Source organism: Drosophila navojoa, chromosome 2 (assembly GCF_054131105.1).
Source record: "Drosophila navojoa isolate 15081-1374.11 chromosome 2, UAZ_NAV_1.0, whole genome shotgun sequence".
Classification (NCBI taxonomy): Eukaryota; Metazoa; Arthropoda; class Insecta; order Diptera; family Drosophilidae; genus Drosophila; species Drosophila navojoa.
This window is the reverse complement of record NC_142890.1, coordinates 16,016,839-16,034,425: the sequence shown is the minus strand read 5'-3', so window position 1 is coordinate 16,034,425 and position 17,587 is coordinate 16,016,839. Positions and strand designations below refer to the sequence as shown.

The following is a 17,587-nucleotide window of genomic DNA, read 5'->3' as shown; positions in this document are numbered from 1 at the left end:
AAAATCGACCATCAAATTCAAAGAGTGCAACAAAAAGTACTTGAATAATTCAAAGCTTTTTCGCATAGCGACTTGTACGAATAGATAACCCAGACATAGAAGATTCTCTTTCTCTCCCTCCAATATCTATCCAATTTCTCTATAGTCAAACATATCACTAAATACTATATCACCTATCACGTATAAGTCATATAATATACGAATAACTATAAATGTTAATATGAATTTCCCCTGTTGCCAGCCACAATTTCGCCTATCGTAGACCTTCTTGTCTGACATTATCGGAATTTTATGCAACATGCAAATGCCACAAAAACGCCTAATCACGCTGTTGGCTAGGCAGGTCTATTTGAATATGTATTTCGCTACTTTTATTTCGTTTACCTTTTGAGAAAACTACTTACAAGAATTTCTAACGAGCAAAATAAAAAATGCGTCCAAATGTTCAAGGTGCTACAATACAATGTAATACTGCATAGATCACAAAATCCAACTCTATTCCACTCGCAAAGGTATTCGTTTGATATATTCTACTTACAAGCTTGATAGCTCTATGCAATTAACATATGCATGTCATGGTTTCTGACCTATGCCAAGAACCAATGAAGGCGAAAAGTATTATAGCATATAGCAAGAGCAAGATTGGTTAGCTATGTGATCTGCGCCGGCAACTGGTCGATCGCTTGGCGAAGAGCATTCTCTTGGTGTCACATGGGCTTACAACCACCTGCTCTTTGCATTGACTCTTCCACGCACATTGATTCGCTCTTGCTGTGCTCATTCGCGCTTGCTCTTCCTCTCTCTCTCTCTCTCTCTCTCTCTCGCTTTCGACACAACTGTCAAAAGCATCTGTTATGTACGCGTGGCGATCGTGCGCCGAGGGGCAAACGAACGAACATCGGGCTGCCTCGTTTGCAGTTGGTTCGCATTGGTAGATCAGTCGTTAAACGTCGTGCGGTCGGCACAGTCGTATCGTTGTTACTGGCATTATTACGGGACAGTCGAGCAGCCGCCTAGCTGACAGCAAATACAAATATCAAATTTTGTGTGCACGATATATAAATGCCGGAGTAGCAAATGTCTCCCCAGCCCAAAAGCAAATAACATAAATATTTTGTAATCCAAACGATAAAGCCAGAGCCAATAGAGAAAAGGTAGAGAGCGGCATCCAAATGTTAATATGAAGACCAAGTGCTAATTGCTAACGTATGAGATTATTTAGCTGACTTGCGTAAATCTCTCTACTTGTGCGGCATATCCGATATATCTTATGCGGAACACGTGTATTTCGAGGTCGCATTTTTTTGCATTTGCCAAAAAACAAACTAAATATAAAAAGAAGTGTATATTAAGAAAATCATTCGTTTTTTAACATAAACTAAAATAAGTACAATGTCGAAAATGTTCACCGATTGGACAAGACCAGAAGCTACTTCAGTTGGAGTGTAGGCGCCAGGGATCTTCGATAACGATTCATAGATAATGTCTTTATACTGTGACTCATATTTGTAGGGTGGTTATGAGTACGATCTACTCATTCCATAAGCCATTCAGCGTGACAAGTCGAAACTCGAATGCTTCATGTTTAGGGTTTACCTTGTAAAACCTGCATAAACCAAGCTGAAAGCGTTTGGCCACATGAATAAGTCGTCGCCCTTATATATTTTGCAATCTTTGTATGCCTCTAAAATACCCTGCAATGTCAAGCAATGAATGGGCCGACATGCCATAAGAATTTCCGTTTCATAAACTTTAGATTTAATCACACTTTTTGTGTTTCTATCGCTTAATTTTTTAATAAACAATTATAAGTATATTTGCTTACAATTGAGCACTTTGCAGGGTATCCCTAGCACAGCATACTCCAAAACAACGCTTGCCTGTATACTGTATTTCGACTTTCTGCAACATCGTATGATATTTCTTTTTCTTTTATTTTTGCTGTTCCGCAAGTTTCTTTTACTCTTGCACGCTCTTCACATTCGATACAATCCCCAAAAATTTATCATGTCTTTTGGCTCTCTGTATGATTCTTCTTCATTATTATTTTTCGGTTGGCAAGAGTTCGTTATATTTTATTTTCTTTCTTTCGTCTGTACTTTTTCATTCGGACGTCGCTCGAACAGCTGACGTAGACGTCGCGATATTATTTAATAATGAATAGTATATAAAATACTCGAGAAAATTGCGTGAGGAAAAGTGAATAAAAAACTGTGTGCTTTTTCCATCCCCGTTTCAGAGTGAAAACCCAATTCGAACTCAATTTAAAATCAATTTATCAATCACAAAGTTTAAGCATAAAATGGATGAACTCCCAGTCACGGCAGACACAGCAGCAATTACAATAGACATAAGCGACAGCAACAACAACAGCAACAGCAACAACAACAATAGCAATTGCAACAGTAGCAACGCTGTGGATACGCCGCCAAAAGTCAGCGCGTTCTTCAGCAGCAGCAGCAACTATCAGAGCCGCGTGCAGCAGCTGATCAGCTTCAGTTTCACGTCGTCGTTCCACTTAATCTTCATCACATCGATACTGAGCATAAGCAAATTCTGCAATGCCGCCGCCATGAATGCCGCCCAGGTGACCGCATCGGCGCCCAGCCCCAGTTTAATCATGTCAAATCTGAGCGGATCGGCGCTGCTCGAGAGAATCATGAAGACGACGACGCTGGGCCCGCAGCTCGACAAGCTCAAGAGCTCAGCGCCCGCCGCAGCGAATAGCATAAGTGGGAGCAGTGCCAGTGGCAACAGCTTCGGCTCATCCTTCTTCAACAGCAAAGGGATCAACTTTTCCTTCCAGAATGTCTCGGGCAAGATAAACACGCCGTTGGATATATGTAAGTGGAGTTTAAATAAAACTAAAGTTAACTAAGTTAAGTCTAAGCACCGACTACTAGGGCCTTCAGCTTGATGAATAAGTATAATGATGTAGATATTTATAAGCACAGCTTGACTTCACTGGGTGTGCGTGCGACTTGCCTCGACTTTTGTTGATTCAGTTTCGCATTGCTTGCCGATCAGGCCACCAAGTCTCCAATTTCCCAACGTTTATTTAGTTATATGAATTGGTTTATTTGGAATAGCCGTCGACTTGCAACTGACGCGGCATATCGCATGTGTTTCCATGTTAAAGCTATGCTCCAACCGCATTCCACGACGTCTCACACACTCACATTCTGTCTACCTTTTACTTTCCTAAGTCGCTCTCCCTCTCCCTCTCCATTTCTCTCTTTCTCTCACGCTCCTCTCCAATTCATGTTTCTTCAGTTTCTGCTGCCGGCCGGCATCTGGCTTCCGAGAGCATAGACCTCGGCGGCTGCAGAGAGCAACAAGTGTTTCTTGGTTTCTTTGGTTTCCCTCGCTCTTCTGTTGAGTTTGCCTTCAATTTTTGTAGTTGTTGTATTTTTGGAGTTGTTGCTCTTTGCTTTGAGAGAGGCCCACATCGAATTGAAGTCGGGCGCACGTGTTGAAAAGCGAAGCAAGCGCTACGCCTGTTATATGACGGGCCCGCGATATCCGAACCAGTTTCAATGCATAAATATTTATGTAAAGCTTGTCCAAGAATCAGCTAAAACATTTGAAACTTCAGTCAAGTAGTCTAAAGAAACTCAACTCTCTGATCCAGACATAAATAATAAACTTGGCTAAAAGACGCAGACTAATGTGAATAATTGAAATATATATACAAATATCGAAAGAAGTATATACTTAAATCGTAACTAGCAGCGTAATTTTATTGTTATTTCTATAGCTGGAACTCCCAGAAAGAGTATTCTTTATTCGTCAGTTTCTTCCTGAAAGTATATCTAATTCAATATGAGTTATACTATAAAAGAAAAACACTAAAACAAAACAAAAAAAACTTCATATAATGAAACCAATCGGTTTAAAAGAAACCTACAAAAAAAGTGTTAAAAACCGAGAGCTGTTATTGAAAACTGTTAAAAACTAATGAACAACTTGACCTCAATGCACTCAAACATCCACTTTCTGCGTTTCCGTTTTATGATTAACATTCGCAAAAACCCCAAACAAATATATTTATATGTATATGTATATGTATACATAGATTTTAAACACTTGCATCAGTCAAAATCGACTGACATTTATATATTTATAATTATAAAACAAATATGAAACAAGCCTTCAACTTGTCGAGAGCTAACCTTAAGCAAAATGATCTCAAGCACAGCGAATTTGGAGTGCAAAACAAAAGCTTGAAGAGGTTAAAACTTAAAGCTATAAAAGCAGACAGCATTAGGCTCGAGCCGGTCACTGGGTCACATTCGGGCTATATTAAAGGCTAATAATAATAGCATTGCTTCTTGGTTGCCTTGCGATCCTATAAATAATTTACATGCCGGATTTGCAATCGAAAAGTATTAAAATGACTTACCAAAGCCCAAATATAGCCAGCCAAAGGGCAGAGGCCAAGTGTATTTAAGGCCAGCAAAAATATCACTTAACCCAATTGGGCTGCTCATGAAACAGGTGAGAGGTCACTGAGGTAGCTCCATTAGCTCACAAGCACACAGACTTGATGCCATAAACTAAATTTGTGAACTTGGCTCATATCAAGTTTTGTGGCCATGCTCGCTTCTGAGCCCCATCAAAATTTAAGACTGGAACAACTGATTGCACGACCTATTTTAATATCCGGCTGTATTCTAAGAAGAAACGAAATCTAAATAAATCTCGACATTTTCGTAATGTCATTTCGATGCTTATTATTTAGTCATATCCTCGCAGCACGTTTAGCCTTGGCAGGCAGCTGCAAGTGGCGGCTGCTTCAGCAACTGTCGAAAGTGTTGGCCAACTCGTAATTGGCAAATGAAAATTGTCAACTGTTATTTGGTTGGCTCTCGAATTGGAAACCGCAAAACCAATCGAAGTTCCCGGCACGTTTCCGAACAGTCTAATGAATGTCAGGCACAGATTCACATTCGAACGAAAACCAACAAGAAATTCACTCCAGTTGGACAGTGTAAGGGAAGGGCAGACAACGCTGATTTATTTTAAAATCGAATTTAAACAAGTTTCGAGCTGGCATCATCATAAAATGAGCAGCAGCAGAGGCATGAGAACTTGCAGCGAGAACTCGTCGTCCTCGGCCAGACTTCAGTAATTAACTTGGCTAATTATGCTCAAAAATGTGCACGTGCTGTGGGCCACTAATTTCAGACTGTACCCAGCTCGCTGCTGCTGCTGCTGCTGCTGCTGCTGCTAGCTGACTGTTTATGCATTTCCGTTTCAGCTTAATTACAAAACGCATTTTACCTTAGGCATAATTATGGGCAGCAAAATTAAAAAAAAAAAAAAACAAGTTGCGAATGAAACAACTTTTGGCTGATGAAGCCAAAAAAGTGTAACAATATGCGGCGATTGTTTGTGTATTACAAGTTACACTCATTTACACACTCACACACACACACACACACACACACACACAGTTGGAAAAGTCACTTCACACTTTGCTACATGTCGCAGTCTTTCATAACAGACACAATATGTACAATAAAACAACAACGGCAAACAATGCAATCATCTTATTGTAAAGATTTCAATGTTAAACATCTCGTTGCTAAAGTTTTTTCATACCCACTTATTAGCTTCAATTATTGAAATATATATGCATGAGAGTGTGAGAGAGTGAGAGAGAGAGAGAGAGAGAGAGAGAGTGAGCAACCCAGCTCTGTTTGACGCGCTTAAAGCGAATGGCTTACAGCTTGCCCAGTTAGTTATTTGGCTATGAAGTTTACAGTTTAGCCAAGAAATGGATCCCAGCTGAATAAGTCATTGGAACTGTGCAAATTCTAGTATTATAAGTAGATATAATTTGCATAGGTGAAATGGGTAAATAGGTGAAAAAACTCACTGCACGAGCTGCTTATCTGGCCTGACCTACGCTCAATATAATGAATATGCATTTGAATATATAACATATGATATACACTGACATACACTTACATATAATTTATCGATTTTCCTAACATATACCCCACCTTTTAGCTTGCAGCTATATGAAAATTACTAGAAATTACAGTTAAATGCGAATTCGTTACCCAAAAAAATGCTGAAATACTCTTACAATTATATTTATGATTATATATATAATCAATCCTATAATATCAACTGTTTTATCGCATAGCATGTTCTAGTCGACTATTATTTCTCAGCAAATCGACCTCTAATTACGCAATATCAAGAAATTCGCAGGCTACGAGAATACTTGGAAAACAATTTTGGATAAGAGCAATGAGTCAGTTGAAAGGGCTTTATCAAAAATCTGAAGACGACCACGTAATAGTCAGCCCCTAACTAATGTAAACAAACTAATCACAGTAACTATGCTAGTCGTAATCTAATCTAAACAATTTATTTCTCAGTGACTTAATTCCAAGTAATTAAAGGCTGATGAGAAACCCCAAACAAATTCTCTTCTAATGCGAAAGTTTATTTATGAAATTACCCACATTCTACACTCAGTTGCATTCATCAAGGTGTACGTGGCCGCATTAGAGGCACACGCATACGCCACGTATGCCACAAAAATGGGCTAGAAATAATAAATAGAAAAATGGCGTGATTTCAGCTATTTCGCATTTTGTTTTGGCAAGTGTATCTAGAGATATGCGCATGACTCGACGACATTGTTTACATATATATACAATGTGGAAGCGTCGGTACTAATTTTGCTTTTAATTCGAAAACGCAATCCTCTATGGTCGGAGGCGTTCGTTTGTGACGTCGTTCAAATCGATGAACACGATTCGATCATCATGCGAATGCGGGACAGATGAACATTCATGAATGTGTATTCAAATTGCATTGCTGATTCATAGTTTTGTTCGGGCCAAACAACTGTTTTTTTATGGCAACTGTTGGCTCTGACGTCATTAAAAGATCAGGCCACCTTTTTTCGAAATAAACACAACTGACGCTAAGTATCGCATATGTTTGGCGAGAGCGAGAGCGAAAATTCCGCGAAGAGCGACTTGAAGCTTCACAACACAAAAAGAAAAATGGAAACTGTATAAAAAACTCTCTTAAAAAACTCAAGCCAGCCATATAATTAACTTGGCCATAATGGCAGGTTAGCCAAGACACAAACCTTCGATTCACGATTCACATGATTATAGCTCGGCTAACAACAATTCACAAAAAAAAAAAAAAAAAAAACAAATATACTATGTTGTTTATCGTAATTGCAGGCAAAATGTTTATCAGTGAATATAAGCAGGCATACAAAAAAAATTAAACAAATTAACTGATAAACAATTAAGAGATAACAGCTAACAAAAATTTTCAAATTTTTACTACAAATGCGCAACGTGTGATGCAATGGATAGACAATTATTTCTCTTCACGTTATTAAAATATTTCCATTCATTAAACTATCATTAGTGTAATATATTGCTTAATAGTAACTGCTAGGCATGCTAAACTGCGATACGCAGGAGTTTTCTCCTTCATGGTTCATATTGTAATTATCCATATAGTAAATATAATTACATAATTCAGCTGATAAGCTATCACTGGGCTAACACGCTTCTACTAGGAACACCTCAACTGCTATTTTGCAGCAAAACTTGATAAGAATAATAATCTGGTTAGCCTTCATTTCGCTAGACTGATAATTCGAGCTCCATTAACTATAAAAAAAAAAAAATCAATAAAAATTAAATCTTAAAAAAAAAACAGTCAAAAATCGATAGTAAAAAATTCGCAAATTGATGTTATCTAAAACTAATATACTCTTCTTACCATTGCTTCGAGTGCTTGAATAAAACACGATAAAGTCCAAAGAGGAAAATAAAGTTGGAAAATATATAACGATAGCTTATCACGTATTGTGAACGGGTGATTGGGGCAAAGTGCGCCCTAATGATGCGTAATGTCAGTACGTAATTGCCGAACTCTAGCTAGATAATTATGACTTGAACTATGCCCCTGAATAAATGTCGGTAGATATGTATGGGCAGTCGCCTGGCCATGCGCGTTCGCAAAGAATTTTTATTGATTTAACCAATTGATTGACTTTTGCGCTGATTTCTCTGTTTATTATTATAAGTACCTACTCCTCGACAGACCCCACTGCGGTCGCCAAACTGCTTTATTGAGTTGATGGCGCGAATTTCCATGAGAATCGCACCGGGAGGAGGCCGAGCCTCCATTTGTTTGATGGATCTTTGGTCTCGACTGGCTGTGCTATGAACCTGCACGCACTTAATTGCCGCCTCAATCAGATGCGAGGCATCAGACAGCATTTGTCAATCAAATTGGCTTCTGTTCTGTGCTTTTGTGGTTTGCTGTAAGTTGCGTTAAATTCTTGTCGGAAAGTAATTTAATTTATTCAGCCTGTGGCTGCTGAAGGGCAAAGATAGTCGGGCGTAGGGCGTATAACGCTTGTTAAATGAAAACTATTTCGATTTCAAGGCCAGGAAATTGGCAATTGAATCAATATTTACAATCAACCGCCATCAATCATCATTTATATCAGTGAGAGGTTCAATTGACAGATATAAAAAGCCGGAAACTGTGTGCTGAAACTTGGAATGTGTATATAGAGGGAAAGATAGTCCTTTCAGCAATACTATACAGGATGTATGCTCTTTAGTATTGCTCTTTATTAACTTTGATCTTGATATATGGGATATGTCATCTATAAAGAATGCGCAATATGTGATTAACATCAAATGTCATTGAAATTAAAGATTAGATAATGCATATTTATGTTCGCTTCATGCTTTTGATATATTAATTAGAGAATTCGGATTAGGTTTATATAGAGTCCAATAATTCACTTGATAACCAATCCAAATTTTTCGCATTCATATCAATCTAAATAAATCACATTCTGATGCAGATTTATATATGTATGTATATGCATATATTTTAAGTTGACCATTGTGTTTAGGTCTGACATACATTTGTATGTTCGAATTGTTCATCTAGATATTGTAGAGCAATTTCAATTAAGCAACTAAACGACTCACTTAAAATGCAAATTGCGTGGCACACACAAAGAGGCGCTTTTAGAGAAACATAGCGAGAGAGAGGGAGAGGGAGAGAGCGAAAGAGATGGGCAGCGCGAATAGCTGCAACATTTTCGCATTCACACAATAAAACGAGCGAAAAACTCTTTTCATATCATATTAAAACGCATTTGCCATGCACCAAAAAATCAAAATATTCCAAATAAATTTCAATTTTTTATAGTAATTTTGTGCGCCGCTTTTGAATAATTGAGATGATCCTCACGCGACTTTTGCTCAGCGCATCATGATGAATATAAAAATAAACTACATATGAATAATAAATATACACACATCTATAAAGTTTTTAATTAAAGTGTAACTAGTTCATGTAGCAGAAGTTTTGCTTCGCTGTAGCTACTAGTTTGTTATGTTTATATTTAGGAAATTCTGTGCTCTAACAATGAAACATGAAATACGTATTTAGAGCTTACTTTAATTAAAGGCACACAGGTTCAAAAATGTTTATGAAAATAACATTTAGTTGCTGCAAGCTCAGAATTTCACACGATAATGAAGTAACTTTTGCTCGAAATGTCGTGTCACTCACACACACACATACAGGCAAGCAGACATTGCCTGCAATTAAACATGTGTGTGTGTGTGTGAGTGTGTCTGCATCACTTGCAAATCGCCTAAGCCATTATCAATTTGTGTTGAATGAGCACAGTTTAATGTCAAATGGCATATGGTTTTGCCAACGTGAAACAGTTTTGGATTAAGCAGCTGTTACACACATAGACACATCCACACGCGCACACACACACACGCACACAGCTAATTTGCAAATCCACCCAGCCACACACACACATTCACCTACGTAAGCCGTTGAAACTTTAGCTATTTTATGGCTAAACGGAAATACGACTGACGCCATTTTGTTTACAAGCGAGTTTGTCACAAAGCTCACAGGCAAATGCCATAAACGATTGATGAGTCCCAGTTGTGGGCTTAAACAGCATGAGAGTGGAAGAGAGATACCTACGCAAACACACACACACACACTCAAAACACCTACACGCAGGCATCCTTTAAGCTCGCATTGTATTTGCGCTTATTAATTTCAAAAATTTGTGTCCTTTTGTGTATGGCGGCATATTTTGCGGTTAGCCCCTTCTAAATACAAGCCAAACAAACACACAGAACAGGCAGACACACCCACACACACAAACACACGCACAAGGATGCCACACTTTATTATTTACAAGTTTTTTGTTTATTGTCAGCTTTTTGGCCCCGACCTTAGAAAGGTCTTAAAGCTTGTCAACGCTGGAGAGCCACAAAAGCCGCCTCTGACCCAGTCCCGCCCGCACTTCCCCTCTACCCAACACAATTTTAATGTGCGCCATTGTGCGGTTCGCAGCGCTGTTAACGAGCCAAAGTTTTCAACTTAAATGTTAGTTATGAATTTGATTAGGCCACGCAGAAACTGAACTTAATGAATTAATATGCATTTGATTTATCATATATCTTCTTTTCACTCTCACTTTCACTCTCTCTCTCTCTCTCTTTCTCATTTTCTCCAGCTCAAAGCCTGCCACACTACTGCGAGGAGAAACAGTTCCACTGCAAGCAGAGCGGCGAATGCATACCCATTCGATTCGTCTGCGACGGCGAGATAGACTGCAAGGATCACAGCGACGAGCTGATCGAGCAATGTAAATTCAAAGGTAAGTCTGAGCTACACTTGCCGTACGTGCAGAGGTCATTTGGGAGCTGCCACTAGACAAATGGGTTTCATTCAACCTTAGTGTTGCTGGCGCAAAGCAAAGTGCAAACAATTTTTTAGTTTAAGCCTTGCCTAGGCCAAAGTCAAGACACATGGCTGTGGACCTGAATGAATGGCTACAGCTGTTGTCTGTGCACTGCAATCTCCGCCCCTCGACCCCTCGACCACCCGACCAACCCAAAAGCCAACTCAATCTATCCTCTCTCTCTCTCACACTATAATCTGTTGTCAGTCATTTTGTAGTTTTTCAATTTAGAAAATGTCACAGAGCTAACCATTTACTTAGCTGCTGTGCGTGTGCCTTTGTGTGTGCTGGTATGTGTGTGTGTGTGTGTGTGTGTGTGTGTATGTATTTGCCTTTGTATTGGTTTTTGGTGTTTCACTATTTGTTTGGCTTCGTTGTTGAGTAAGTAACAACTGGCTGTTTATTTAGTGTCATGTTAGGTGGACACTCAACTGCCCCAAACTGAATTTGTTTTCGTTTAATTTTTAGCCTTATATATATGTATATAGTAGGTATTTGAATTCATCCAGAGATATATTTTTATTCCTCTATCACTTTCTCCCTCCCTCTCCAATTTATGCGAGTGTGTAGGTATGTGTTTTCTTTTTTTATTAGCTCTTCGTATTTAATTTACAGTTTCTGGTTTATTCGTGCTTCGTTGCTTCCAGTTGGCAGCACTTTTGCTATTTTGTGTTGCATACTTTTAGGGATGGTACTTAAATTAGACACCAAACAGTGAGGTCGAAAATGTTGGGTATACCTGAAAAGATATAGTGTCGTGCTATAATTAAATTAATTTGCGAACGAATACTATGATATAATATATAATAATATTATCTGTTAAAAAAAAATCAAATAGAATAATATATAATATTTTGTTGATATTTATTGATCTTACAAATTTTACACAAATAAAATCGTTGCTTTTACTTATATTTCCACTTAATCAAGCATATTAAATATTACTTTGTATTCAACCATTTGCCGTTACACACTTTAAAGAATAATTTCGATTGGCTCAAGATATTAGCCAAGTTCAGCAAACTGAACTGTAATTACGAAATCTTGCACATAAACAAGAACCTTGAGCCCCGCTGTGCTGTGAGCGAGGCACAGAGCTTAGCAAATGAGCGTGTGGCAAGTGCGGAGGGGGGAACTTGCGACGCTCACAGCAGCTAAGCACAAGTTGAGTCTTATTTGGCGAGCATTTAAAACAAGTCAAGTGCAATCTAACTAAGCCATTGCATCATGCTGCCAGCGCAGCCAGAGCTTCAAACGAGTTAAATCCAGAGCTGAGCAGAAAAAAGCTTTGCTTACTTGACTGTGGCTAAACACGACAATGATGATAGTAATAATACATCTACGATAGATTTTCGATAAATAAGGTTGGGAGCTGTATTAATGCAGTAGAATAGTGTATTTTTCGGGCAAATGGTTGATATAACTCTGTATGACATATTTGAAAGAACAAATTATTAATCTAAATTAAAAAATACGACTCCAAAAAGTGTTCTATTTATATATCTAATACATAAATAGAATTATCATATATAAAATAATTTAATATATAAATAGAATTATTGTAACTGAAAGAGGGCCTAGCTTTAATAAAAATTTGTCTTTTGGCTATTGAAAATTATAAATACAGAGACATAAACAATTCTGGAAAGAGATTAAATCTGTTACACTATTTCCAAATGGACTTTGAATATTTATACTAAACATATGATAGATAAGGAAGGGTTGTGCTTCACCTATTGATTAATGTGATTAATAAATAAATAATATATAAAATAAGTATTATATACAGTATACCAAATTCATAATTGTATTCAAAATAATAACAAAGATATTTATTTATTTGATATTTAATAAAAATAGATAACAAATAATTTTAATTTAAAAAAAAAAAAAATAGAAAAAATGGTATAAATATATAAACATTTATATTTATATATTTATATACCATTTTTTCTATTTTTTTTTTTTTTTTTAAATTAAAATTATTTGTTATATATATATATATATATATATATATATATATATATATATATATATATATATTCCATTTTTTCTATATGTTTGATATATATATAAAAAATATTTATTTATTTATTAAAAAACACTTCCCACAAACTGTTTGTCAACAAAATTAGTTTCATAGATAATCAAAATATTTACAAATTTCGCAAAAATCAATCGCACATTTTCTATTGGAATATTGTCTGTGGCTGATGCAAAAGGAAGTCGTAAGGTCATTCATTTAGCACTAAGTAGCTGTAGCGCTGATGTAGCACATATAGCCCCATAGACTCTCCGACTTATCGCGCACTTTACAATTGCGACTTGGCAATTATCAATGAAAATGCATAAAAGCAGAAAGAGAAAGGAATAAGTGATGTAAATGGGAGGTGTTGCTCCCAAGTATTGTGATACAGAGCGGTCCAAACTTGACTCACTTCCCCTAAATATATATATATACACGCATGTAGATAGGTTTATCTAACATATTGCTCTATATATGTATATATACATACGGTATTCCCCGCTCAGCCAGCCCTGCTGGGTCAAACGTCTGACTGCGTCAGAAGATGCATTCTTATCGCCTTTCTTATCGTTAAGTAGTAATGCGTCTCAGGCTAATTGGACAACAAAAAATGAGCGAAACTAGTACAAGTGCTAGTTGAGCAGCTGGATTGACACAAATAGTATATACCCTATATAGGTACATACATATATGAAATAGATTAGTGTATGACTATACTGAAAGAACACCCTATATATAGACTAGTTTTTATTAGCTTATCCTTATTTCAAATTTATTTCAGTTGAATGTAATATACTTTGGAGTAACTAAAACTAAAACTAAATTAAAATGAATGACATATATTGACCTCATTCGTTCAAGGCACAGAAAGTTTCATTTCCATATTGTTTGTTTGATCTGTTTGGGTTTACGTACAGATGTGTTTTTTTGTTGACAAATAACAGATGATTAGGAATATAGACAGCATTTAGAAGCGTGAGCCACTGCCTGATAAGCAAACGGCTAAGTATTTCCTGACTCAGCCGTAAACACTCACTCACCCGCAAATGCACTCAGTTGAACACTCTTGCACTCACTCGCTGGCTGTTCGACTCCGCATTGAGTGTCTGGCTCTGGGCTCTTATCAACATTGGTTGAGCGCAAACTCGGGAAGCGCTCACCGAACTGCCTGATGCTGCTGGATGCTGGATGCTGCTGGGCGGTCAGATTTCTATTTTTACGATACGCCGCGTTGCGCTCAAGTTCAGTTGGCAACGAACTTTCCATTCAAACGGACGTGTGTGCGCAGCAGGACGAGCATTCAGCCAGCTGAACAGGAGCGCAACAAGAACTGAGCCTAAAAAGGCGAGACTCAAGTAAATTAAATGAGGCAAAACAAAATTCATGAAAAGTGATAATAAATAAATGAAATTAAAAATATTTAAAAAAAAAGCTAAATAACACAACAAATTATACATAATAATATTAATAATAGCAAATAGTTTGCTGTGCGTGTGTGTTTGCTCTGTTTGCCATCGCATTGGCGCCAACTCGAAGTGGACAGAATTTTGGTTTTTGGCTTGGCGGAAGCTTTGGCTTCTTTTTTGGCCTACAGTGTGCCATTTGGCTTTTCACGCTTCTGCGCGTCGTTTTGTTTTGTTGTTTGGCTTGCCGCAGATTTCTCTTAGCAGCTGCTCTTAGCGGACAGAACTCATATTTTGTATTTGGATTTCGGGCGTTTGTTTGGCATTTCATGAACTTGACACAAATATCCTGGCATCTGCTCAGCGATTGCCATTGACACTTGCTGGCCACGCATCTGTTAAGTGCATTGATGTCACATTATAATAATTAATATTCAACAATAACAACAACAATAGCGATGGCAAACAAACAAAATTATAACGAGCGCAATTGAAATTAAACAAACACACACGCACACTCATCCTTTGGGTATGCGGCTTAAAAATAATTCACAATAAAAATAAAGATAATTATTAAACAAATATAGAGCCGAGCCGCAGCTTAATTAAAACATTTACTTTACGCAACAGCAACGAAAGATTAAAATACAATTAAATAAGAGCAAATTATGTTTGCATACAAAAAGTGCAATGAGCAAACATAAATATGGAATGAAACGCGTCGGGCATCAATGGAAAAAGGCGAAAGGCATTCAAAATAAACAGAAAATATTTTAATTTAAATATTAATTGAAAGCAACACGGCACGAAAGCAAATGTTTATCCCCAACGCAGAGCTCAAACCTTCTAAAAATCAATTATAAATAATGCAATCAATAGATTAAACTAAATTGCAATTCATGACTAACTAAAAGATAAATACTAATAATAGATTATTTTCAAATGAATATGCAATTAAAATAGATAAATCAAATCACTGAATTTTTATTCATAATTTTATTGATTTAATCAATTAATTATTTGACAAAAGAACTCTGTCAAATAATTTGATTTGCATTGATTTTATTTTGCTATTGGCATCACTAAAATTTACGGATTATAAATTATTTATTAAAATATTTGTTTTTAATTTAATTTGCATAACTGCCAAATATTTTAGTAATAAATTAACATAATAAATACCTAAAAATAATAATTAACAATTCCAAGAGAATCTCAATTATAATTACAACAAAAAAGTTCATAAATCCTGAGGCCAACATTTGTACGCAAAATAAAAAGTATTGCCTACTTTTCAGCGCCAATTGACAACAACAACTTTTGTCTAGCGAAGAACAATATAAAAAGAAAGTCATCTAAAATAATTACGAAAAACAAGCGAGCGGCAGAACGGCCATAAGCAGAAGAAACAGCAATATAATTGAATAATTCAAACACGCACTTAGGCCACATTATAATCTAATACAATTTAACGTCTGAGGCCGTGCGCAAACCAGCTGGCAAAGTTGGCAACATGGGACTAATGCGCAGCTACCCGATTTGCCAGCTGCTGCTCATCAGCGGATTACTACAGCATGCACAGGAGCACACATATGCCATCGCCATTGATACGACGGGTATGAGTTTATAATTTAAGCAAAATATCATGCAAAGTACAACATAATCGCATGCTAAGCACCTGACGGGGCCAAAGTTTCTGCCATGGATGGTTTAATATAGACTAAGAGCTGACTTGTTGTTTGCAAAACTTTCGCTATTCAATATTCACATATTTATGTAGATCTTAGTTTAGCCGAGATCTTAACAGAGAATCCACTCATTTCGTTAAGCTGAAAGGCATTAGGATGGGAGCTGGTTCGAGTGCTGTTCGATTTACTGTTATCGTCTTCACTTCGACTGTCAATTACAGCCTGTGGGCGTGGCTGCAGCAACCAAAAATAATGTCAAGCTGTGTATGTGTACAAATAAGATATAGACAAACGGCCATTAGAAACCCAGTCGCACAGTAACCCAGTCGCTTGCCGCGTTGCGCATACGCCGCGTAAACAGCTAAGGACAACAAGCAAGGCTGCGACAAAGCGATGTGGCACGATTTTTAAGCAGCTTCTAGACAAGTGCTATAAGTAGCCAATATACACACATATATGCACATATCTAGGGCGTTCAATATCGTTAGCATAAATATTCATGCAGTTAGAAAGAAGGAAAAAAAATGTAGAACATATCTAAAGAAATGTAAAAGACAGCTGATAAGCCACACAGCACTGTTCAAAGCTGGCTTCATTTTATATATATGTGTGTGTGGGTATACACACATATATACATATATATATATATAGTCATGTATGTCTATGCGTGGACTGCCAGTGTTAGATAAATTCAGTCACATATCCTTGGCTCCAGCTCCCGCTGGCCTTATAAGCCATAAATTATGCATGGCTCACTTTTAAGCGGCAGCAGCAGGAGCAGCAGCCGCAGGAGCCGCCGCCGCCATTGCCAACGAAAGGTTGAACGTCAGCAAATGTGGCAAATTTCTTGCCACTTGTATTTTCTTTTTTTTCGACTTTTTTTTCTATTGAATCGCCTTCTCTCTAATATATATTTATAGAAATATCAGCATATTTCAAAGGATTGCTGTTTGCTCGATTCTTGGTTTTGTTTTCGCTAGACAAACATTCAGCTGGAAGGGTCTAGCACATGCTTGGGCTAGCTTCAAAGTCTCTGGAAATTAATATTCAATAAAAATATTGTGAAACATTTTACAACTTGGGAAATTTGTCACTTGTATGCATTCAAATATTTTATGAAAAATATTTCAGCAGTAGATTTAAATACTTTAAACTCCAAGCAGCTTTAAGTATATGCATAAACCCTTGTCAAAATACTTAAACGATTTTCATTTTTTCCTTGATTTTGTGGAGCACAGCAGATAATCTGCTAGTCTTACCCAACACTTATTCCGAAGCACCTTAAGAGCGCTTGAGCTGCGGCTTATGCAGCATCTCATCCAGCGAAATTATAGCGTAAGCAGATTTTGGAATATGCCGCAACACAGTTATTATTTCCGGGCATTAAATAGCTAAGCAGCCAGCAGCTGCGCAGGCAGCAGCGCCAGCCAAATTTGCCAAAACTCAATTCAATTTGCCTAAGCTTTCCACTTCCGGGCCGGCGCTTTTATTTAACATATAAATTGCCCGGGCATTTAAAATGCAATTTTAACGGACTTGCGCTGCCAATGGCCAGCGATTTGTTATGGCCATTCAACAGTTAAAGCAACAACAACAGCAGCAACAACGTCAGAGATTCGAGCATATGTAAAAAAAAAGTTTGTCTCATTAGGGAGAAGGGCCTGCTCTCAAAGCT

The 17,587-nt window shown here is 37.3% G+C and overlaps 1 protein-coding gene across 11 annotated transcripts in view; it reads left to right on the top strand.

The window, feature by feature from the left end:
- The first annotated feature begins 925 nt into the window (after window positions 1-925).
- LOC108659685 (Lipophorin receptor 2) overlaps window positions 926-17,587 on the top strand; it is a 41,464-nt gene continuing 24,802 nt past the window's right edge. For 4 of the 11 annotated variants that reach the window (XM_089264605.1, XM_089264592.1, XM_089264572.1 and 1 more), the window contains exons 1-3: window positions 926-1,154; window positions 2,240-2,843; window positions 10,568-10,711. In XM_089264605.1, coding sequence (XP_089120731.1) covers window positions 2,303-2,843; window positions 10,568-10,711 — 685 coding nt within the window. In that variant the 5' untranslated portion in view covers window positions 926-1,154; window positions 2,240-2,302. Of the gene's footprint in view, window positions 1,155-1,422; window positions 1,446-2,239; window positions 2,844-10,567; window positions 10,712-14,049; window positions 14,177-15,522; window positions 15,841-17,587 lie in introns of those variants that run through there. The other 7 variants (XM_089264635.1, XM_089264611.1, XM_089264626.1 and 4 more) reach the window with 4 other exon arrangements.